The sequence below is a fragment of the Phalangium opilio genome, unplaced genomic scaffold (assembly GCF_054372755.1).
Source record: "Phalangium opilio isolate 3A_F unplaced genomic scaffold, DU_Popi_V2 ptg000092l_1, whole genome shotgun sequence".
NCBI lineage: Eukaryota > Metazoa > Arthropoda > Arachnida > Opiliones > Phalangiidae > Phalangium > Phalangium opilio.
In genome coordinates this window covers 2,049,489-2,073,096 of record NW_028324197.1, presented here as the reverse complement: position 1 = coordinate 2,073,096, position 23,608 = coordinate 2,049,489, and the positions used below count along the sequence as shown (strand labels likewise).

Below are 23,608 nucleotides of genomic sequence, written 5' to 3'. Positions count from 1 at the left end.
GCTTCAAAGCAAGGGCTCCGTGGCTTAGTGGTTAAAGCGCCTGTTTAGTAAACAGATCATGAGTTCGATTCTCGTCGGAGCCTCGCTGTTATGTTACTTGATCTAGATTTCGTAGCTATCAAATTTTGAAAAAATTAAAAATAATAGTTGATTTAGATATGCATATATGCAAACAATAGTGTAAAAGTTCCGATGAGATAATTTAGTTAATTTACTGAAATATTCAGCATTCATATCGCTTCAAAGCAAGGGCTCCGTGGCTTAGTGGTTAAAGCGCCTGTCTTGTAAACAGGAGATCATGAGTTCGATTCTCGTCGGAGCCTCGCTGTTATGTTACTTGAACTAGATTTCGTAGCTATTAAATTTTGAAAAATTAAAGATAATAGTTGATTTAGATATGCATATATGCAAACAATAGTGTTAAAGTTCCGATGAGACAATTTAGTTAATTTACTGAAATATTCAGCATTCATATCGCTTCAAAGCAAGGGCTCCGTGGTTTAGTGGTTAAAGCGCCTGTCTTGTAAACAGGAGATCATGAGTTCGATTCTCGTCGGAGCCTCGCTGTTATGTTACTTGAACTAGATTTCGTAGCTATTAAATTTTGAAAAATTAAAAATAATAGTTGATTTAGATATGCATATATGCAAACAATAGTGTTAAAGTTCCGATGAGATAATTTATTTAATTTACTGAAATATTCAGCATTCATATCGCTTCAAAGTAAGGGTTCCGTGGCTTAGTGGTTAAAGCGCCTGTTTAGTAAACAGGAGATCATGAGTTCGATTCTCGTCGGAGCCTCGCTGTTATGTTACTTGAACTAGATTTCGTAGCTATCAAATTTTGAAAAATTTAAATAATAGGGTAAAAATTTCGATGAGTTAATTTAGTTAATTTACTGAAATATTCAGCATTCATGTCGCTTCAAAGCAAGGGTTCGTGGCTTAGTGGTTAAAGCGCCTGTCTAGTAAACAGGAGATCATAAGTTCGATTCTCGTCGGAGCCTTGCTGTTATGTTACTTGATCTAGATTTCGTAGCTAATAAATTTTGAAAGATCAAACAATAGGGTAAAAATTCCGATGAGTTAATTTCGTTAAATTACTGGAATATTCAGCATTCATGTCGCTTCAAAGCAAGGGCTCCGTGGCTTAGTGGTTAAAGCGCCTGTCTAGTAAACAGGAGATCATGAGTTCGATTCTCGTCGAAGCCTCGCTGCTATGTTACTTGAACTAAATTTCGTAGGTATTAAATTTTGAAAAATTAAAAATAATAGTTGATTTAGATATGCATATATGCAAACAATAGTGTAAAAGTTCCGATGAGATAATTTAGTTAATTTACTGAAATTCAGCATTCATATTGCTTCAAAGCAAGGGCTCCGTGGCTTAGTGGTTAAGGCGCCTGTCTTGTAAACAGGCGATCATGAGTTGGATTCTCGTCGGAGCCTCGCAGTTATGTTACCTGAACTAGTTTTCGTAGCTATCAAATTTTGAAAAATTAAAATTAATAGTTGATTTAGATATGCATATTTGCAAACAATAGTGTTAAAGTTCCGATGAGATAATTTAGTTAATTTACTGAAATATTCAGCATTCATATCGCTTCAAAGCAAGGGCTCCGTGGCTTAGTGGTTAAAGCGCCTGTTTTGTAAACAGGAGATCATGAGTTCGATTCTCGTCGGAGCCTCGCTGTTATGTTACTTGAACTAGATTTCGTAGCTATTAAATTTTGAAAAATTAAAAATAATAGTTGATTTAGATATGCATATATGCAAACAAAAGTGTTAAAGTTCCGATGAGATAATTTAGTTAATTTACTGAAATTCAGCATTCATATCGCTTCAAAGCAAGGGCTTCGTGGCTTAGTGGTTAAAGCGACTGTCTAGGAAACTGGAGATCATGAGTTCGATTCTCGTCGGAGCCTCGCTGTTACGTTACTTGAACTAGATTTCGTAGCTATTAAATTTAGAAAAATTAAAAATAATAATTGATTTAGATATACATATATGCAAACAATAGTGTAAAAGTTCCGATGAGATAATTTAGTTAATTTACTGAAATATTCAGCATTCATATCGCTTCAAAGCAAGGGCTCCGTGGCTTAGTGGTTAAAGCGCCTGTCTAGGAAACAGGAGATCATGAGTTCGATTCTCGTCGGAGCCTCGCTGTTATGTTACTTGAACTAGATTTCGAAGCTATTTAATTTTGAAAAATTAAAAGTAATAGTTGATTTAGATATGCATATATGCAAACAATAGTGTTAAAGTTCCGATGAGATAACTTAGTTAATTATAAAAAACCGTCTTGGTTTGGACCAAGGCCGAAAAAACAAACGATATGTTTGAGGTTTATCAATTGACTGAAGTTTCAGATATTGAAATTTTTTTCTAGTTATTTTTATCCACTCAATCCTTAATCAATATTTAATTCAATCAACTGATTTTACTGTTAATCGCTCTAGTCCCTCTAAATTAATTGAAAAAATTACATATCTACGCTTTTTCAAGAACAATTACATTTTCCGAAAACATTTTATCATGAAATTAATTATTTTGAAGGGAGTACGTGTTGAGGCATCAGTATTGAATATTTAAAATGTTCTACTGGATGTCTAACAAGACGGCCCAAGGGCTCGTAATAGTAGCCATATCGTACGAGTGAATAGCCCCTCTATACCCTACCCTAATGAGTGGATAACCCCTCTATACGACACCCTAATGAGCGAATAGCGCTATCTTTTTCAATGCTTAAATGATTTACCGTGCATAAAATCAGAGTGAATAGCCCCTCGATTCCCTACTCTAAACAGTGATTAAATTATAACCGTATAAATTTACTTATGCTGTAATTCTAATATTCCGGCGAATCGAAGAACAGATAGTTTTTAGTGATAATCCCCTCGATGAGTTTACAACATAGACTTATGCCAATGCACACTTATCGCATCTTATAAATTTCTAACAAGGACTTATGCCCAGAAACTTTTGAAAGAGAAAGTTTAGTTATAGTGATTACGCATTTTAGTGATTATCCCCTCGAATTACCTTTTGCAATGCTAAAATGAGCAAACGCATAACGCTCATTTAACACTATGTTAGCTCTATCTAAACCCACATTTGAATTAACCGCCAAAACGTTCCAGTCAAACATAACATAGATGACGATAGCTACCGAACGAGAACGAAAAACGGGGAAAATCGTTATCTATTTAATTAGCACATACATAAAAAGAAAATAAATATAAAAACCCCAAACATACAAATTTATAAATATCCGACTCCACAGATAAAAATTCAAAAGTTTCCGACCCCACAGATTAAGAGGTACCCCACCCCACATCACCCCGACATTTTAGAGATAAGAATAAATAATAAAAAACTCGGAGTTTCTCTCAAGTCTGTATGGTTCATTGGTAGAGTGGCTGTTTACTACGCCAGCGACCCGGGTTCGGTTCCCGGGTCTGACCCGAAAAAATTTTAATTAAAATTAAATCTCTAACCGAGCCCAGTAACCCCTATGGGTGGGTTGTGGTAATATAAAGATCCTTTTAAGCTAAAATCTGACGATAACGAAGCGACAACCCCGGCCACAACAACTACTACTACTACTACTACTACGGACGGCTCGGGTCAAGCTAAGAGCCTATCGTATACTACGATATGGCTAAAAAGAGCAAGCGAACTTTGGCATAACTCGAATGGAAAATGTAAATATTTAATTGATTCCAAACCAGGGTGTTGCGCGAATTTATACATTAAATTTCGTATATCGAAATGCTACATTTCTATTGTCGCCTCCATGAAGGTAAAGTTGCACTGGAACTTCCATTTCCATACTTTAGAATTTCTTGGTCATAACTCAGTCTTCATTTGAAACGTCACCCCCTACTTTACACTTAATATAAACAAGATGGCCCAATGGCTGGGACTAAATAGTAGCCACATCGTTATCTATTTAATTTGCACATAAATAAAAAGAAAAAAATTCAAAGACCCTAAACAAAAAATCAGAAGTGTCCGACCCCACAGTGGTAGCGTGTCTTACTGCTGCGCCAGCCAGCCAGACTCAATTCCCGGGTGCGGTGTGAAAATTTTTTTAATTAAAATAAAATCTCTAACTGAGCTCAGCTACCACTATTGGTTCCATTTAAGCTAAAATCTGACGATAACGAAAGCGAAAACCCCGGCCATATACTACGGCTCGGGTCAAACTAAGAACCTATCGTATACTACAATGTGGCTAAAAATTGCATAATTGGTTCTTTGGAAAATGTGTAGGCCTTTAAAACTATCCGTAAATTTGTGTTAACATGAAATTTTTCGTATTTTAAAGATGTACAACCTTTTATTAATAAGGACTACGGAACCGATTATGAAGGGTTTTCACTCGTCTTAGGTTTATTTTTAGTTTTGGTTAGCTTTTAGTCCACACTATTGGGACTCCCTTCGAAAGAACATGAAACATTTTACTTGTCTCCATCTGTTTTTTTCTTCAAAATTTTACTGTTTCATATTGAAAATTTTTTATATATTGCTACAGAATTTTAGGTTGCTAACAGCAATTTTTTGGTAGGGTTTACGGATTATTTTGGGGGGGCTAAGTTTGGAATTTGGGGGGCTATAGCCACCCCCCAATAAAAGGCCTAGCGACGCCAGTGAGCGTAAAGATCATTTCGGAAAACACAGGGGCGAGGCCACCATTGGGGTGTATTCTCCCTCGCACCAAGGGTCATCGCCAGACGGTGCCAGAGTTCACTACGGGCAGGAGGCTAGTCAACTAGCACTGCCTATAGCGGTGCTTCTATGCGAGCGAGAAAATGAAAGAGAGAAAACACCCCAATGGCGGGATCACACCTGTGTTTCAGTTTCTCTGTATATAATTTCCGAACTCACTTACAAATGTACGGTACACCGATTACACTGAGTGATCGGTCGTTCGGGCGCTAGCGAGTGTCAAGCCATAACCATAACCATTCATGTACACGAATGTTTTATAGTGTTAGGTTAATAAGGTTGGCGGGCAAGTCCGGAGTGTCATGTACCGTTTACTAATGTGAAAAGGTTTCGATCTATATGGTAATATAATATAGTGTGTTGCGACGGCTCAGATGACCCATACACTGGAACCAATGGTGATTATAAAATGCAATATATTGGGAAAATAGAGGAAGGGAGGGGGTGTCGGAGTTAAATGTGACCATCTTGGCATAACTAGTAATGAATGATGTGTTTAACCATATTATCTCCGCGGGAAACGAATATAACAAGTCATTGATACTGAGAAGTATTTCTGTTTATGTGATCTTTACCCTTAACCACGCAGGATAAACTTTGTTGCTTTGTCTTAAGTAGACGACATTCACTGTAAACTTGAAAATTTGTCAAGCCAGCAACAATTAAAACTATGTTGGTCAAGGTGCTTACAAGTTAGTGAGCATCGACACGAAATCCCTTCAAAATAATTAATTTCATGATAAAATGTTTTCGGAAAATGTAATTGTTCTTGAAAAAGCGTAGATATGTAATTTTTTCAATTAATTTAGAGGGACTAGATCGATTAACAGTAAAATCAGTTGATTGAATTAAATATTGATTAAGGATTGAGTGGATAAAAATAACTAGAAAAAAATTTCAATATCTGAAACTTCAGTCAATTGATAAACCTCAAACATATAGTTTGTTTTTTCGGCCTTGGTCCAAACCAAGACGGTTTTTTATTATATCTGTCACTTCAGTCTTAATGTAATTAAATTTTGAATAATCATGTTTGCTTCACCGTCATACATTTGCTCTCTAAAATATAAAGGTGCATTCAAACACCATATATGCTGTTTTTCCGGTGCCAAAAAAGACATCATTTAGGGTGTACTTTAACCCCATTTTTATGATCAATTCACGCAATTTGCTAATATTATTTGCAAGTATTAAGGAAATATTAGGCATTAATGCACCATTTACAGGGGTTTTTAACATCTTTGTTAGGCAATCTGTTGAACTTCTAATATTACTTAGTTTAATGGTGTTAAAAGTATGGAAAAAGTACGCTACCTCTGTCACATTATTAAACCAAGTGAAGTGAAATAGTTGTAAAATATTTATTTTTTTCATATTTAGCACCACGTTTATGGTGTAAAACAAATCGGTCAATACACCATTTCAAGTCCCTGTTTACCCATTTAAAGACCTGTTTACCCATTTAAAGACCTGTTTACCCATTTAAAGACCCTATTTTCCCCGTTTTAACTTTTAAGGCCCTATTGACCCATTTCAAGTTAATTGTACTATGGTAATTAACCGCTTGCCTGCCTTACGACCGAATTCCAATTCGGCTGAAAACTACCGCAATTTGGCGGTTTTGGATTTGGTCTAATGGGACAAACATCTTGGCTTAAATTAAAATTCTATCTACGCCCGTTAACATCTGATTAACTTGAGTGGTTATGTAAAATGAGCAATAATCCCATCTATTTTGTAAAACATTAAGAAAATTTATAGTTTAGAAGAATGAAATATTTTTAAATCGCAGAAATGCACCGTTATAAAGCGATTGGCTTATTTTAATTTTTAAGTCAAATTACGTAACACTGTAACGAACTTAAACGAAGTTTGAACATAGAATGAGTTCCCAAAAATAATTTTCTAACGTAATATAGTGCCTATGAAAAATCACATATTATTAAAAGAAAATATTTTTATTTTTAAACGCTGTCAACGATAAAATGTTTGTTATTATTGAACTTTTTTTTATTAAATTTATAACATTTATAGGATGAATACGTCTACTATTAAGAGGTACAATGCTTGAAATTTGTGTCCCAATGACACGTAACCTAACTAACATATGCCTTACCTAACCCGACGGCATTAACATTTTTTCTTAAAATCGTGTTCAGTCAGGATTGATATAATAAGAGAGCCTTCAAAGTGTACAAACACAATAGGAAAGGTAGTGAAGTCCCACTGAACAAGACATATAAATATTCCTGTAAATTAGGCGCATGGTCCTGAAATGGGGTGAACAGGGGTTTCATATGAGATAAATAGGGGTTTTAAATTGGGACATGAAATGGGGATAAATTGCGACATGAAATGGGTGTAAATTGGGACATGAAATGGGTGTGTAAATTGGGACATGAAATGGGTGTGTAAATTGGGACATGAAATGGGGGTAAATATGGACATGATATGAGGGTAAATATGGACTTGAAATGGGGCTTAATATGGACATGAAATGGGGTAAATATGGACATGAAATGGAGGTAAATATGGACTTGAAATGGGGTAAATATGGACTTGAAATGGGGGTAAATATGGACTTGAAATGGGGGTAAATATGGACTTGAAATGGGGTAAATATGGACATGAAATGGAGGTAAATATGGACTTGAAATGGGGGTAAATATGGACTTGAAATGGGGGTAAATATGGACATGAAATGGAGGTAAATATGGACTTGAAATGGGGGTAAATATGGACATGAAATGGAGGTAAATATGGACTTGAAATGGGGTAAATATGGACATGAAATGGAGGTAAATATGGACTTGAAATGGGGGTAAATACGGACTTGAAATGGGGGTAAATATGGACATGAAATGGGGTAAATATGGACATGAAATGGAGGTAAATATGGACTTGAAATGGGTCTAAATATGGACTTGAAATGGGTCTAATAATGGACTTGAAATGGGTCTAATAATGGACTTGAAATGGGTCTAAATATGGACTTGAAATGGGTCTAAATATGGACTTGAAATGGGTCTAAATATGGACTTGAAATGGGTCTAAATATGGACTTGAAATGGGTCTAATAATGGACTTGAAATGGGTCTAATAATGGACTTGAAATGCGTCTAAATATGGACTTGAAATACGTCTAAATATGGACTTGAAATGGGTCTAAATATGGACTTGAAATGGGTCTAAATATCGACTTGAAATGGGACTAAATATGGACTTGAATTGGGTCTAAATATGACTTGAAATGGGTCTAAATAAGGACTTGAAATGGGTCTAAATATGGACTTGAAATGGGTCTAAATATGGACTTGAAATGGGTCTAAATATGGACTTGAAATAGCTAAATATGGACTTGAAATGGGTCTAAATAAGGACTTGAAATGGGTCTAAATATGGACTTGAAATGGGTCTAAATATGGACTTGAAATGGGTCTAAATATGGACTTGAAATGGGTCTAAATATGGACTTGAAATGCGGGTAAATATGGACTTAAGTGCTCATTTAATTGTAAAGATTAAATAGGAAAATTGAGACTGGGTGAAAGATAAGTGTAGTTTTAATTTTAATTAAATAAGGTATCCATGAATTTAACCAAAAAAAATCGTGTTTCGCGTTAATTTCACCTTAATTTTACTTACGTTTAAAGGTTTATCTCGATTAAGTTTAGTTTAAAGGTTTATCTCGATTAAGTTTAGTTTAAAGGCTTATCTCGATTAAGTTTAGTTTAAAGGCTTATCTTGATTAAGTCTAATTTAAAGGCTTATCTCGATTAAGTCTAATTTAAAGGCTTATCTCGATTAAGTCTAATTTAAAGGCTTATCTCGATTAAGTCTAATTTAAAGGCTTATCTCGATTAAGTTTAGTTTAAAGGCTTATCTCGATTAAGTTTAGTTTAAAGGCTTATCTAGATTAAGTTTAGTTTAAAGGTTTAACTCGATTATGCTTAGTTTAAATTTTTAACTCGATTAAGTTTGGTTTAAAGGCTTATCTCGATTAAGTTTGGTTTAAAGGCTAATTATCTCGATTAAGTTTGGTTTAGAGGCTTATCTCGATTAAGTTTGGTTTAGAGGCTTATCTCGATTAAGTTTGGTTTAGAGGCTTATCTCGATTAAGTTTGGTTTAGAGGCTTATCTCGATTAAGTTTGGTTTAGAGGCTTATCTCGATTAAGTTTGGTTTAAAGGCTAATTATCTCGATTAAGTTTGGTTTAAAGGTTTAACTCGATTAAGCTTAGTTTAAATGTTTAACTCGATTAAGTTTGGTTTAAAGGCTTATCTCGATTAAGTTTGGTTTAAAGGCTTATCTCGATTAAGTTTGGTTTAAAGGCTTATCTCGATTAAGTTTGGTTTAAAGGCTTATCTCGATTAAGTTTGGTGTAATGGCTTATCTCGATTAAGTTTGGTTTAGAGGCTTATCTCGATTAAGTTTGGTTTAGAGGCTTATCTCGATTAAGTTTGGTTTAGAGGCTTATCTCGATTAAGTTTGGTTTAAAGGCATATCTCGATTAAGTTTGGTTTAAAGGCTTATCTCGATTAAGTTTGGTTTAAAGGCTTATCTCGATTAAGTTTGGTTTAAAGGCTTATCTCGATTAAGTTTAGTTTAAAGGCTTATCTCGATTAAGTTTAGTTTAAAGGCTTAGGTGTATCTCGATTAAGTTTAATTTAAAGGTGTATCTCGATTAAGTTTAATTTAAAGGTTTATCTCGATTAAGTTTAATTTAAAGGTTTATCTCGATTAAGTTTAATTTAAAGGTTTATCTCGATTAAGTTTAATTTAAAGGTGTATCTCGATTAACTTTAATTTAAAGGTGTATCTCGATTAAGTTTAATTTAAAGGTTTATCCGGATTAAGTTTAATTAAAGGTTTATCCTAATGAAGTATAATTTAAAGGTTTATCCTGATTAAGTATAATTTAAAGGTTTATCCTGATTAAGTTTAATTAAAGGTTTATCTTGATTAAGTGTGAAATAGAAATACGAGGCTTTATCAACAGCTATACAGTTTAAATATTAATTAAGTTGTCCATTTAAAATTTATTCGAGTTTTTATCCAAAATATGTATATTTTATGTTTAAATTCACCCTAATTATACTTAATTATGTTGAAATTAATGAAGGATTGTGGTTTGGAAGTATTGACTTAGCTTATAAATTGAGCTTCAAAAAATTATTAACCTTAATTTTAATGTTTAGATGAGTTTTTGATTAGTTCCAACACATTGCGTTTAATTTTTATCATGCCCCATCCTAAATTTGCGGTAACGTGAAGATTAACAATTAAATATGTTGTACCGGTGAGCCCGTTACAACGGATCACTACAAAGGTTACAATGTTAATGAATGATGTGATTCCATAGTTTCGCTTAAATACCAGTAATTAAATCAAATACCTAAACAATTCATAGCAATTCTGACATATAAACAAACGGCAATGAGGACTGTGGAAATAGCAAACGTAACCCTCTGTTTCCCACGTGTTTACGTTGAAAAAATCTGCACATGGAATTTATTTGACTAATTACGTAAAGACAATGTTCTCCTGGATTAATCAGCACCACTGTTACTTATATTTCTAAATTAAACAATCCACTCTTGGTAACAAATAATTTATAAAACGTAATATCATATACGGACTGTTTCACCAGGAAAAAAATTGTTTTAACGAATCGTTTCCAACGTGGTTACGTTGAGAGAATCTGTGCTGATGTAAACATGGAAATTCCTCTACATTGGTATAGTTTAAGGAAATATATCACACATCTTCACAATTAGTAGCATTTTAGTGAGATTAACAAATAATGAAACCATGTATACCTGCTATCAGGCTGGGAAATAGCACACTTCCTTTGGTCCAAAACCAGTTTATTAATTGCTTGGACTAGTTTTTTAATTCAAAAAGTGGGGGTTACTGGTCCTCGGGACCAATTTATTAATTGCAAATCTATTGGAGACCAAAGGCTGGGACCAGTCCGGAGACCAGTTAATTATTTCGGGGACTAGAGGGGTCACTGGTCCCAAGGACTAGTTTAAAAAATATCCTTATTTCCCAGCCTGCCTGCTATATTTGTTGGTAGCAGAAAACGAAGCAGACTGCGTATTTTTATAATACAGAGCTGGAAATTAGCTTTTTTATCTTTAAAGGGGAAAGACACTATAAAGCAGGCTGGGAAATAGCACACTTCCTCTGGTCCAAAACCAGTTTATTAATTGCTTGGACTAGTTTTTTAATTCAAGAAGTGGGGGTTACTGGTCCTCGGGACCAGTTTATTAATTGCAAATCTATTGGAGAGCAAAGGCTGGGACCAGTCCGGAGACCAGTAAATTATTTCAGACACTAGGGGGTCACTGGTCCAAAGGACTAGTTTAAAAAATATTCTTATTTCCCAGCCTGCTATAAAGCAGAGCTGTGCTAATTAGCTGACAACTAATTGAATTAGAATTAGCAATTAGGGAAATATTTATGAACTAATTAATTAGCCAATTAGCAATTAGACATAGAAACTAATTCAATTCAATTAGAAATTAGGCATTAATTTATCAAACTAATTAATTAGAATTACTAATTTCTAATTAATTACTTGTCTAATTAAGGTAAAAAAGAAACCATAAGTAAACATGAAAGTTTAAAAGTGCCCATGGATTTAGATCTTTGGTAATGCAAAGTTTAATGTTTTAATGCCATTGAAAAACGGGTACGGAAGCCATGAATTATTCTCGAAGAATGAGACAAGCCTCGAGCCTTCCGTCATGTTAAAATTTGTCTCATTTCTTCATTTTCTTGCCACAGTTCCTATAACGGACTCCTGAGTAGTAAATACATGCGCACTGCTATTAATTCGAGTAGGTAAAACAGTCGAAATTTCGACATGGGGCAGTTGCGAACTACGAAATTTCTCATGTTTGAGGAGCTGAAAAATTTAGAGTAGCACTAAGGTTTCCTCATCGATATAATAAGGCTTTTTCATATTCAAATAGATGAATCAAGAGTTAATTCCTCAATTTTTTTACAACAAATTGGCGTAAAAGATTAATTGAAAATTCAATTGGCTAATTAGTTAATCCTAAATCTAATTAAATTTTAATTAGATAATTACCTTTCCGATTCATACTAATTAATTAGAATTACTTCTCAATTAGCACTAAGGTAATTAAAATTCAATTACCATTTTCAATTAGTAAATTTTGCTAATTAATTAGAAATTCAATTAGCTAACTAATTAATTAGCTAACTAATTAATTAGCACAGCTCTGCTATAAAGACTATATTACATAGACAAACTAAAATACAACTTAAGCCTTGGCCGTAAAGAACGTTCAAAAACTTACTTTAAATGATATAAAAACCTCTGTTAACTGTAATTATTTACCTGAATTACTTTTCTAGACGAAAATTCCGACCTGATAACGACGTATTTCTTATTAAGGGTAGGATTTTACTTTACTTAACTAACTCAACCAACACCTGATTCTGACTAACTAGGCCACGGGGAGTTCGAAAAAAATAGTGAAAAAATTCCAAACCCGCCGCAAGTTGGTCAAAAAATTTTTGAAAATTTGAAAATTGCATGTACTTACCGCCATTAAGACCGCTACGCGCCTAAACGCATTCTGCCCTCGATCTTGAAAAACTACCCGGGGGGGGGGGTAAATATAATAACAAGGACTCGCGACGGAAATCAGGGAGCACACACTGCGGAAATATAGCTATGAAATTTTAAACACCCACTGAAACACATAGAATTCTCATACCAGAATAGAAAAATATTTGAAGCAAGCTCCAATTTTAAAATAAACAACGATATTTTGCTAAATTGCGTAGATTATTTCGGAAGTAAATGAAGATAAACAATAATATTTTGGAAAAGGCGAAACATTATTTGGGAAGTAAATGAAGATAAACCACAATATTTTGGAAATGGCGTAACATTATTTGGGAAATAAATGAAGATAAACAACAATATTTTGGAAAAGGCGTAACATTATTTGGGAAGTAAATGAATTAGATAAACCACAATATTTTGGAAAAGGCGTAGCATTATTTGGGAAATAAATGAAGATAAACCACAATATTTTGGAAAAGGCGTGACATTATTTGGGAGATAAATGAAGATAAACCACAATATTTTGGAAAAGGCGTAACATTATTTGGGAAATAAATGAAGATAAACAACAATATTTTGGAAAAGGCGTAACATTATTTGGGAAATAAATGAATTAGATAAACCACAATATTTTGGAAAAGGCGTAGCATTATTTGGGAAATAAATGAAGATAAACCACAATATTTTGGAAAAGGCGTGACATTATTTGGGAGATAAATGAAGATAAACCACAATATTTTGGAAAAGGCGTAACATTATTTGGGAAATAAATGAAGATAAACAACAATATTTTGGAAAAGGCGTAACATTATTTGGGAAATAAATGAAGATAAACCACAATATTTTGGAAAAGGCGTAACATTATTTGGGAAATAAATGAAGATAAACCACAATATTTTGGAAAAGGCGTAACATTATTTGGGAAATAAATGAAGATAAACCACAATATTTTGGAAAAGGCGTAACATTATTTGGGAAATAAATGAAGATAAACCACAATATTTTGGAAAAGGCGTAACATTATTTGGGAAATAAATGAAGATAAACCACAATATTTTGGAAAAGGCGTAACATTATTTGGGATGATAAACAATATATTTTGGAAAGGCGGTCACTTATTTGGAAAATTATATAAAATTTCCTTAAAATGTGGCTCTTAGCGTTACCCGAGAAACATCACTTGGAGGTGGCCACACGTCGTTTCTCATGGGGAGTTTTGTTTAGGCAGGTCCCCTTGCCTACTGCCCAAAAAATCCAGAGGGGGAGTTTTGCTGGCAGGTCCCCTTGCCTACTGCCCAAAAATTCCAGAGGGGGAGTTTTGCTGGCAGGTCCCCTTGCCTACTGCCCAAAAACTAAAAAAAACACCAACTCATTCACCGTTGAAATCAACGGTATTGTCTTCGTTTTGCCCACCAATAAGGAATGCCGGCTGTGTTTCAGGATTTAGAGTTTCCAGTTCTTCCTCCGACACACCAACTTCAATAAGCTCAAGGCCTTTTTCCCCTGGACCAGGATAGCAAGCTTTGACGTCCTCCAAGAAGCGACTAAAGTTGGTTCCAGGAGGAAGCCAATCACCATCCTGGTCTTTGAAAAAAAGACACCTGTACCAGTAAGAGGCCATATAACCATTTAACGCCCTGTCGGTTCTGTAAGATTTAATAGCATCCTTTACGTGCCTATTCCGGTTTTCTACGTTATAGTCCTGGTCCATAGTGAAGTAACGCCGCCGATACGGCGGTAGCTCATTTTCGGCGGCGAAACCTAGCGCCATTTTCGGAGGTGCAATGCTGCCAGACACATTTCCCTAGTATTTTTTGGACTGATTGTCGTCGGCTGCTATTCATTCCGTATTTGGACAGAACATCCCTAAAGGTTAATTTTTGTTCACGGAAACTTTAATTGGATTAATTTCAATACTATTTAAATAAATTGGAAACCTCAATTTCTAAACGTGGAACAAAATATAGTAAAATAGTAAAAAATTAAAGAATAAGGCTAGGACGCTGCCATTTTATAATTGTGCCCTGCAGTTCTCTCAATTATGAAGCAGACGATAATCAGTTACCAAAACCACGGCCCACCCGCTCACGGACGTGATCGAGTTAGCTATGCGAAAAAAATCCCTCTCTCCGTAAATGGCGGCCGATCACGTTATTTTATTTTTCCCGCGGAAAACGCCGCGAGATTCTTGAGAACTATGCGGCGCTCAAATGGACCAATACTATTGGTATGAGCTCGTGAATCTTCAGAGTTCACGAACTCATACTTATGGAGCACCGTTAAGTGTTCTTGAAACCCCATCAATGTACAGTTCATATACATTGGCGCTCCGTCAGACACAATTAGAGATCCGGGGGCTATATATCTAGCCATCTGGCTCCACAAAACGGCACGGGACTTATTTCTAACTCTCAAAAAGAGACCATCTTTTGTGTCTCTGCAATAAATCCCAAAAATGCATATTGTTTCCCCGGCCAACTCCGCCCCTCGATGGTATTTGCGGGTGTGAAGGTATGTTTCGTCCACCTCCACAAACAGTCCTGGTCCTCCAATCTGCACTTTGTCGGCCCTGTTCGATATAATAATTTCAGTCACTTCGCGGCACATGGAATAGTAATCAACGACTGTTCGCGAGGAACATTCACTATGGGTTATAGCGTCGGTGACGCTCATTTTACACACCCAAAGGAAAACTAGAAAAAGATTGTCGGTAACCGACAAGTTTTGATTATAAAACCAGGTGTTTTTGGAGGGGACGAAAGCCTTGACACACTCGGAAGCTAAATACTCGGGTACCTTTTTCTTCGCAGCACTCAAAGCCTTTCGCTTGTTTGCTCGAGATTGCCCAGCAGAACATCGGATTATATATCCAAACCGCATTTGGGCGTTGAACACCCCCACAAGAAATCCATTGATGTTGCCATCGTTGGACTTATTCCCGCAGGAACAAGCTATCTTTCTTTCATTAAAAGAATTAAGGCTTGGAACCAAGTCCAGAGAAACAACCAAAGTTTTAGCATCCCTTTCAGATTTAGCCTTCAACTCTTCGTTCATGGATGGAAAAAAACCACCCCAATTTTTTAATGAAATGCTGTGGAAAAACTGTTCCACACTTTCAAAATTAGGGTTTTCGAAAGTTGGATTTTCCATCTTTGAATATTGCTTCCCAGTTCCCACCAAAAATGTTTCTCCTAAAAAAGTTATTCCTCCCACCAAAAATATGTTTCTCCTAAAAACGTTACTCCTCACACCAAAAATGTTTCTCCTAGAAGCGTTATACCTCCCACCAAGAACGTTTCTCCTAAAATAAGTTATTCCTCCCAGCAAAATATTTGCGCTAAAATGAAATTAAACCTTCGCCTTAACTCGCTCAGACGCGTCTGACAAGAAAAAAAGGCCTCAGTTTGCGCGAAGAAGGATCGCCCGGTTACGGTTGTCATGGTAACGGGGCGATTTTTCTTCGTTACCATAGCAACGGCTCGCGCGAACTGAGGCCTTTTTTCTTGTCAGACGCGTCTGAGCGAGCTAAGGCGAAGGTTAAATAAAACTTATTTTAGGAAAACACTTTGGTGGGAACATTCATTTTTTTGTGGGAAGAGTTAATTATTGAAATAAAATCGTAATTTATGGCTTTCAAAAGCAATCGCGTTGCAGCTATGAGAAGGTTGCTAAATGGAAAGGATGTAACAGATTTCAGCAGAGTTCCTGAACATATTGTGTGTGCTTTTTTTGACGAATGTACGTATTTAAAAAGAATGCAAGTTGTAGCATTCTGCATATTGAATGGTATATCAGAGTACAATTTTTGGCGAATCATTCGTTGGAAAGATTGCTCAAGGCAGGACGTAATGTTGCAGATCTTTTCATTTACATGAAAAAACGGGAAAATCTTTGTAGATTTTATTCCTACAATATTCATTCAGGGCTTATTGAATATTTAGATGGGGCCATTAGATATTTTGGCTCTCGAATTGAGTCGCCTTAATTAAGTTAAATTATTTTATTTTGGATTGGTATCTTTCATTCTTGAGTACTAGCTTTTTTAAGAGATTTGCTGGAATTTCAGTAAATATATACGGCAGTAGGCAAGGGGACCTGCCTAAACAAAACTCCCCATGAGAAACGACGTGTGGCCACCTCCATGTGGTGTTTCTCGGGTAACGCTAAGTGCCACATTTTAAGCAAATTTTATATAATTTTCCAAATAAGTGACCGCCTTTCCAAAATATATTGTTTATCATCCCAGATAATGTTACGCCTTTTCCAAAATATTGTGGTTTATCTTCATTTACTTCCCAAATAATGTTACGCCTTTTCCAAAATATTGTGGTTTATCTTCATTTATTTCCCAAATAATGTTACGCCTTTTCCAAAATATTGTGGTTTATCTTCATTTACTTCCCAAATAATGTTACGCCTTTTCCAAAATATTGTGGCTTATCTTCATTTATTTCCCAAATAATGTTACGCCTTTTCCAAAATATTGTGGTTTATCTCCATTTATTTCCCAAATAATGTTACGCCTTTTCCAAAATATTGTGGTTTATCTTCATTTATTTCCCAAATAATGTTACGCCTTTTCCAAAATATTGTGGTTTATCTTCATTTATTTCCCAAATAATGTTACGCCTTTTCCAAAATATTGTGGTTTATCTTCATTTACTTCCCAAATAATGTTACGCCTTTTCCAAAATATTGTGGTTTATCTTCATTTATTTCCCAAATAATGTTACGCCTTTTCCAAAATATTGTGGTTTATCTTCATTTACTTCCCAAATAATGTTACGCCTTTTCCAAAATATTGTGGTTTATCTTCATTTATTTCCCAAATAATGTTACGCCTTTTCCAAAATATTGTGGTTTATCTCCATTTATTTCCCAAATAATGTTACGCCTTTTCCAAAATATTGTGGTTTATCTTCATTTATTTCCCAAATAATGTTACGCCTTTTCCAAAATATTGCGGTTTATCTTCATTTATTTCCCAAATAATGTTACGCCTTTTCCAAAATATTGTGGTTTATCTTTATTTACTTCCGAAATAATCTACGCAATTTAGCAAAATATCGTTGTTTATTTTTAAAATTGGAGCTCGCTGGTATGAGAATTCTATATGTTTCAGTGGGTGTTTAAAATTTCATAGCTATATTTCCGCAGTGTGTGCTCCCTGATTTCCGTCGCGAGACCTTGTTATTATATTTACCCCCCCGGGTAGTTTTTCAAGATCGAGGGCAGAATGCGTTTAGGCGCGTAGCGGTCTTAATGGCGGTAAGTACATGCAATTTTCAAATTTTCAAAAATTTTTTTGACCAACTTGCGGCGGGTTTGGAATTTTTTCACTATTTTTTTCGAACTCCCCGTGTCCTAATTAGTCAGAATCAAGTGTTGGTTGAGTTAGTTAAGTAAAGTAAAATCCTACCGGGTGCTACAGTTAATTAGAAAATACATATAAAGGTGCTCAAGCTCGGATGAAATACCAAAGTAATTTGTCAGCGTCTACTGCTAGATAGTCTGACCCAAAAGTAATTTTTGACCAAGGTTCCTAAAGAAAAATAGCAGAGCCGGGAGTGTGGCGCACTCCTGTAAGCCAAGCTTCTGGGCGGCAAAGTTTGAGGGAATAAGACACATGTCGGCTATCCTACCCTATAGGTGCCGACTGCCCCGTGTCCGCCGGAGGTGACCTGATCCCCACACCCCTTCCGTCACCTCCCATGTAAACCTCATTTCCTTCCCTGATTATTCACATACTGAAACCTGAATAATCGCATCCTTGTCGCGGACCCTTCTGGGACCCAATTTACATTGAAACCTCTTAAAAAAAAAAAAAAAAAAGAAAGAAAAATAGCAGTATAGGTTGCCTCGATCAAGCAATTTTTCCTTCGAAAATACAACTCGTCTATTGGCTGGTCTCGAGGAGGTCTCCATGACGTCACCCAGATGAGATTTCTAATAAAATAGTATGGCGAAAGCCATAGGAAAGGCTTTTTATGCTGCGTTTTAAACCAAAACAACAAATAAGAAACAGAATTTTCAAATTTTAAATTTACCGCGTTATTATAAAATAATCCTAGTCGGCGTTGCGGGCTCCAGTCAAAAGTAAACAACAAATATGGACGAGAGATTGAAACAGTCATCTTGCAAGGAGAGCCAAAGTTGCAACTTAGAAGCGAAATGGGCCAAATTACTTTAATTTTGGTGGTTTCATCTATAAAAATAACTCCTTTACACTCAGGTTAGAAAGCCATTTAACTTATTAACCTAGTTTCACTAAATAATAATTATTTAAGGAAACTATTGCATGTTATTATTAAACACTTGGCAAGGCTTACTACTATTTTGATTGAAAAAATGAAAAGGCATGAGGCCTTTCTGAGTTTGATTTTAAGCCAAGGTTCCAATTTTCATTTTAATTATGGTTTGGTAGGTTAATCGTCTACATTAAAGATGCCAGTTGGAGGAATGAGATGCGCTATTTTAGGCTGTGACAATCAGTACCGAGTAACGTGCAAAAATAAAGATAGCCCCGTAGCATACTTTACATTTCCAAAAGATAAGAAACTAAGAAGAATATGGGCTAAAAAATGTGGCAAAGATACAGTCAACCCGAATTATGCAAGAGTATGTTCTGACCATTTTACAAAAGAAGACTACTTGAGAGATCTCAAAGCGGAACTATTAAATATACCTTCAAAGAAACGATTGAATGAAAATGCAATCCCATCATTGAATCTCCTTTCACCGGCATCTAACTGCTCAAAAATATCAGAAGGAAGACTTTCTCGTTCTAGTGTAAGAGACCGCAAAAAGCTTGTTAATGAATTAATTGAATCAAGTACTTCAAGAGAAGATGATTCTGGTCTTGATATTTCGGCATTAAGCGTAGAAAATGTAAACGATACTAGTCACAACTTGGAATTAACGTAAACCAAACTTGGTTTCCTAACCCTTCATTGCCGGAAGAAAAAGTATACTGTTTTGCTGATGTCCCACACGCGTTAAAACTTATTAGCAACTGGTTCTTGGACACAGGCTTTCTTTTAAACAACATCAAAATTACTAAAGACCCGGTGATATCACTTTTTAATCAAGATCAAGGAGAGCTAAAATCGTGTCATAAAATTACGAGAATTCATTTGGAATGTGTGAAAACGCAACGCCAGAATGTACTTACGGCAGTAGAGTTGCTGTCAAACACTGTAGATACAGCAATAAAACGAATTTCACCCATGTCTGACAATGAGGAATCATATCTCGCCACGTCCGAATTTATTCATACAGTTGACGAATGGTTTGATACCATGAATAGTTACACCAAGAGCGATGGAAGGAAAAGTGGCTACGGAATCAATCATAGCGAACAGTCGATAAAACTAGATAACATGACCAGTATGGTACAGTCGCTAAGATGTTATGGCAAGAAAGGCAATCCTCTTCAAAGCCTACAGCTTTTCCAAAAAGGATTTATAATCTCGAAAAGGGTCGGCGAAGAAAAACCTTCCATATCAAATGAGAAGGGTATAGTTAAAAAAGTTGCAGAAAAAATAGCATCTGTATACCTAACCTATCCGAGAAATGTAATTAGCGGGTTTGTTAAAATGCGAACCCTCTTAAGAATAAAGTTCCTAAACCAGTCTACCATAGAAGCTGATGCAATTAAGCGAAATGCCAAAAAAACGAGGAAGTTCTGTACTTAAATGTGATATTTTATTATCATAAAAATGTTATGAACGAAAATAAATAATTATTAAAACTATTTTGCTACCTAGGCAGCGACAGACAACTCTGACATTAACTCACTTTGTTCCTAAATTTTAGTTGAATTATTTGTTAAACTTTTATTTAACAATAAATATTTTATTCCCAATCACATTGTGAATAATTATTGTTGCCTTTAAACTTAAATTTATTATAATTAAGCTCCTAATATACGAGCGGAATGGGGTAAACAAAATCCGCCTTGTTCAAATCTCATCTGAATGACGTCACGCGTGCTTAAGCAGACGACGCTTCATCGACTCACAAAATTTCTTTCAAACCGAGTAGAGATCGAGACCCCCTTGATTTTTGACGTACTTTCAGAATTAACTAAAATTAACATACTTAGAGTTAATTGATTTAAATTAAACTAGCCGATAGCACACCTTGAATACTTAATTGTTAATTCAAGAGTATTCCGAAAAGTAACTTCGTTGTAGTTTTTCTGTTCGCGGTGGGGGTAAATCACGAAAAACGCCATGTTAATCTCCATAGGAAATTAAGTAAAAGCATGTGAGTTTGCTTTAACGTTACAAAAGGGTGTCAAGTCATATCTACAAGGGCCTACCGGCCCTGTAGAATTTACTGAAATATTCTGCATTCATATCGCTCCAAAGCAAGGACTCCGTGGCTTAGTGGTTAAAGCGCCTGTCTTGTAAACAGGAGATCAAGAGTTCGATTCTCGTCGGAGCCTCGCTGTTATATTAATTGAACTAGATTTCGAAGCTATTAAATTTTGGAAAATTAAAAATAATAGTTGATTTAGATATGCATATATGCAAACAATAGTGTAAAAGTTCCGATGAGATAATTTAGTTAATTTACTGGAATATTCAGAATTCATATCGCTTCAAAGCAAGGGCTCCGTGGCGTAGTGGTTAAAGCGACTGTCTTGTAAACAGGAGATCAAGAGTTTGATTCTCGTCGGAGCCTCGCTGTTATATTAATTGAACTAGATTTTGAAGCTATTAAATTTTGAAAAATTAAAACAATAGGGTAAAAATTCCGATGAGTTAATTAAGTTAAATTACTGGAATATTCAGCATTCATGTCGCTTCAAAGCAAGGGCTCCGTGGCTTAGTGGTTAAAGCGCCTGTCTCGTAAACAGGAGATCATGAGTTCGATTCTCGTCGGAGCCTCGCTGTTATGTTACTTGATCTCGATTTCATAGCTATTAAATTTTGAAAAATTAAAACAATAGGGTAAAAATTCCGATGATATAATTTAGTTAATTTACTGAAATATTCAGCATTCATATCGCTTAAAAGCAAGGGCTCCGTGGCTTAGTGGTTAAAGCGAAAGTCTAGTAAACAGGAGAGCATGAGTTCTATTCTCGTCGGAGCCTCGCTGTTATATTACTTGAACTAGATTTCGTAGCTATCAAATTTTGAAAAATTAAAATAATAGGGTAAAAATTTCGATGAGTTAATTTAGTTAAATTACTGGAATATTCAGCATTCATGTCGCTTCAAAGCAAGGGCCCCGTGGCTTAGTGGTTAAAGCGAAAGTCTAGTAAACAGGAGAGCATGAGTTCTATTCTCGTCGGAGCCTCGCTGTTATATTACTTGAACTAGATTTCGTAGCTATCAAATTTTGAAAAAATTAAAAATTATAGTTGATTTAGATATGCATTTATGCAAACAATAGGGTAACAGTTCCGACGAGATAATTTAGTTAATTTACTGGAATATTCAGAATTCATATCGCTTCACAGCAAGGGCTCCGTGGCGTTGTGGTTAAAGCGACTGTGTAGTATACAGGAGAGCATGAGTTCTATTCTCGTCGGAGCCTCGCTGTTATATTACTTGAACTAGATTTCGTAGCTATCAAATTTTGAAAAAATTAAAAATAATAGTTGATTTAGATATGCATTTATGCAAACAATAGGGTAACAGTTCCGACGAGATAATTTAGTTAATTTACTGGAATATTCAGAATTCATATCGCTTCAAAGCAAGGGCTCCGTGGCGTTGTGGTTAAAGCGACTGTGTAGTATACAGGAGAGCATGAGTTCGATTCTCGTCGGAGCCTCGCTGTTATGTTACTTGAACTAGATTTCGTAGCTATTAAATTTTGAAAAATTAAAAATAATAGTTGATTTAGATATGCATATGTGCAAACAATAGGATAACAGTTCCGATGAGATAATTTAGTTAATTTACTGAAATGTTCAGCATTCATATCGCTTCAATGCGAGGGCTCCGTGGCTTAGTTGTTAAAGCGCCTGTCTAGTAAACAGGAGATTATGAGTTCGATTCTCGTTGGAGCCTTGCTGTTATGTTACTTGAACTAGATTTCGTAGCTATCAAATTTTGAAAAATTAAAATAATAGGGTAAAAATTTCGATGAGTTAATTTAGTTAAATTACTGGAATATTCAGCATTCATGTCGCTTCAAACAAGGGCTCCGTGGCTTAGTGGTTAAAGCGCCTGTCTCGTAAACAGGAGATCATGAGATCGATTCTCGTCGGAGCCCTGCTGTTATGTTACTTGAACTAGATTTCGTAGCTATTAAATTTTGAAAAATTAAAAATAATAGTTGATTTAGATATGCATACAATAGGGTAACAGTTCCGATGAGATAATTTAGTTAATTTACTGAAATATTCTGCATTCAAATCGCTCCAAAGCAAGGGCTCCGTGGCTTAGTGGTTAAAGCGCCTGTCTTGTAAACAGGAGATCAAGAGTTCGATACTCGTCGGAGCCTCGCTGTTATATTAATTGAACTAGATTTCGAAGCTATTAAATTTTGAAAAATTAAAAATAATAGTTGATTTAGATATGCATATATGCAAACAATAGTGTAAAAGTTCCGATGAGATAATTTAGTTAATTTACTGGAATATTCAGAATTCATATCGCTTCAAAGCAAGGGCTCCGTGGCGTAGTGGTTAAAGCGACTGTCTTGTAAACAGGAGATCAAGAGTTCGCTTCTCGTCGGAGCCTCGCTGTAATATTAATTGAACTAGATTTCGAAGCTATTAAATTTTGAAAAATTAAAAATAATAGTTGATTTAGATATGCATTTCTGAAAACAATAGGGTAAAAGTTCCGATGAGATAATTTAGTTAATTTCCTGAAATATTCTGCATTCATATCGCTTCAAAGCAAGGGCTCCGTGGCTTAGTGGTTAAAGCGCCTGTCTCGTAAACAGGAGATCATGAGATCGATTCTCGTCGGAGCCTCGCTGTTATGTTACTTGAACGAGATTTCGTAGCTATTAAATTTTGAAAAATTAAAACAATAGGGTAAAAATTCCGATGAGTTAATTAAGTTAAATTACTGGAATATTCAGCATTCATGTCGCTTCAAAGCAAGGGCTCCGTGGCTTAGTGGTTAAAGCGCCTGTCTAGTAAACAGGGGATCATGAGTTCGATTCCCGTCGGAGCCTCGCTGTTATTCTACTTGATCTAGATTTCGTAGCTATTAAATTTTGAAAAATTAAAACAATAGGGTAAAAATTCCGATGAGTTAATTTAGTAAAATTACTGGAATATTCAGCATTCATATCGCTT

General features: G+C 35.3%; 1 protein-coding gene, 1 long non-coding RNA gene and 14 other non-coding genes across 16 annotated transcripts; 15 read left to right on the top strand and 1 right to left on the bottom strand.

Annotated features, from left to right (window-relative positions):
- Positions 1–250: 250 nt before the first annotated feature.
- TRNAT-UGU (transfer RNA threonine (anticodon UGU)) lies at positions 251–323 on the top strand. The gene has a single exon. It is a non-coding gene; the product is annotated as a tRNA-Thr (tRNA).
- Positions 324–489: 166 nt separating this feature from the next.
- Positions 490–562, top strand: TRNAT-UGU (transfer RNA threonine (anticodon UGU)). Its single transcript has one exon. It is a non-coding gene; the product is annotated as a tRNA-Thr (tRNA).
- A 166-nt stretch (positions 563–728) lies between these two features.
- Positions 729–801, top strand: TRNAT-AGU (transfer RNA threonine (anticodon AGU)). The gene has a single exon. It is a non-coding gene; the product is annotated as a tRNA-Thr (tRNA).
- Positions 802–1,138: 337 nt separating this feature from the next.
- Positions 1,139–1,211, top strand: TRNAT-AGU (transfer RNA threonine (anticodon AGU)). Its single transcript has one exon. It is a non-coding gene; the product is annotated as a tRNA-Thr (tRNA).
- A 164-nt stretch (positions 1,212–1,375) lies between these two features.
- TRNAT-UGU (transfer RNA threonine (anticodon UGU)) lies at positions 1,376–1,448 on the top strand. The gene has a single exon. It is a non-coding gene; the product is annotated as a tRNA-Thr (tRNA).
- A 166-nt stretch (positions 1,449–1,614) lies between these two features.
- Positions 1,615–1,687, top strand: TRNAT-UGU (transfer RNA threonine (anticodon UGU)). The gene has a single exon. It is a non-coding gene; the product is annotated as a tRNA-Thr (tRNA).
- A 164-nt stretch (positions 1,688–1,851) lies between these two features.
- On the top strand, positions 1,852–1,924 carry TRNAP-AGG (transfer RNA proline (anticodon AGG)). The gene has a single exon. It is a non-coding gene; the product is annotated as a tRNA-Pro (tRNA).
- A 134-nt stretch (positions 1,925–2,058) lies between these two features.
- On the bottom strand, positions 2,059–10,790 carry LOC149641483 (uncharacterized). The gene is made up of 3 exons (XR_016372103.1): positions 10,129–10,790; positions 9,914–10,054; positions 2,059–2,195 (listed from the first exon to the last, which is right to left on the bottom strand). It is a non-coding gene; the product is annotated as an uncharacterized LOC149641483 (long non-coding RNA).
- Positions 2,091–2,163, top strand: TRNAP-AGG (transfer RNA proline (anticodon AGG)). Its single transcript has one exon. It is a non-coding gene; the product is annotated as a tRNA-Pro (tRNA).
- Positions 10,791–18,450: 7,660 nt separating the features above from the next.
- Positions 18,451–19,559, top strand: LOC149641482 (uncharacterized). Its single transcript, XM_089850519.1, has 2 exons — positions 18,451–18,571; positions 18,764–19,559. Exon 2 carries the CDS (start codon positions 18,784–18,786, stop codon positions 19,261–19,263), a length of 480 nt encoding a protein of 159 aa, XP_089706645.1. The 5' UTR covers positions 18,451–18,571; positions 18,764–18,783; the 3' UTR covers positions 19,264–19,559.
- Positions 19,560–20,714: 1,155 nt separating this feature from the next.
- TRNAT-UGU (transfer RNA threonine (anticodon UGU)) lies at positions 20,715–20,788 on the top strand. Its single transcript has one exon. It is a non-coding gene; the product is annotated as a tRNA-Thr (tRNA).
- A 372-nt stretch (positions 20,789–21,160) lies between these two features.
- TRNAT-CGU (transfer RNA threonine (anticodon CGU)) lies at positions 21,161–21,233 on the top strand. Its single transcript has one exon. It is a non-coding gene; the product is annotated as a tRNA-Thr (tRNA).
- Positions 21,234–22,496: 1,263 nt separating this feature from the next.
- TRNAT-CGU (transfer RNA threonine (anticodon CGU)) lies at positions 22,497–22,569 on the top strand. The gene has a single exon. It is a non-coding gene; the product is annotated as a tRNA-Thr (tRNA).
- Positions 22,570–22,727: 158 nt separating this feature from the next.
- Positions 22,728–22,800, top strand: TRNAT-UGU (transfer RNA threonine (anticodon UGU)). The gene has a single exon. It is a non-coding gene; the product is annotated as a tRNA-Thr (tRNA).
- A 405-nt stretch (positions 22,801–23,205) lies between these two features.
- On the top strand, positions 23,206–23,278 carry TRNAT-CGU (transfer RNA threonine (anticodon CGU)). Its single transcript has one exon. It is a non-coding gene; the product is annotated as a tRNA-Thr (tRNA).
- A 133-nt stretch (positions 23,279–23,411) lies between these two features.
- TRNAT-AGU (transfer RNA threonine (anticodon AGU)) lies at positions 23,412–23,484 on the top strand. Its single transcript has one exon. It is a non-coding gene; the product is annotated as a tRNA-Thr (tRNA).
- The last annotated feature ends 124 nt before the right edge of the window (positions 23,485–23,608 follow it).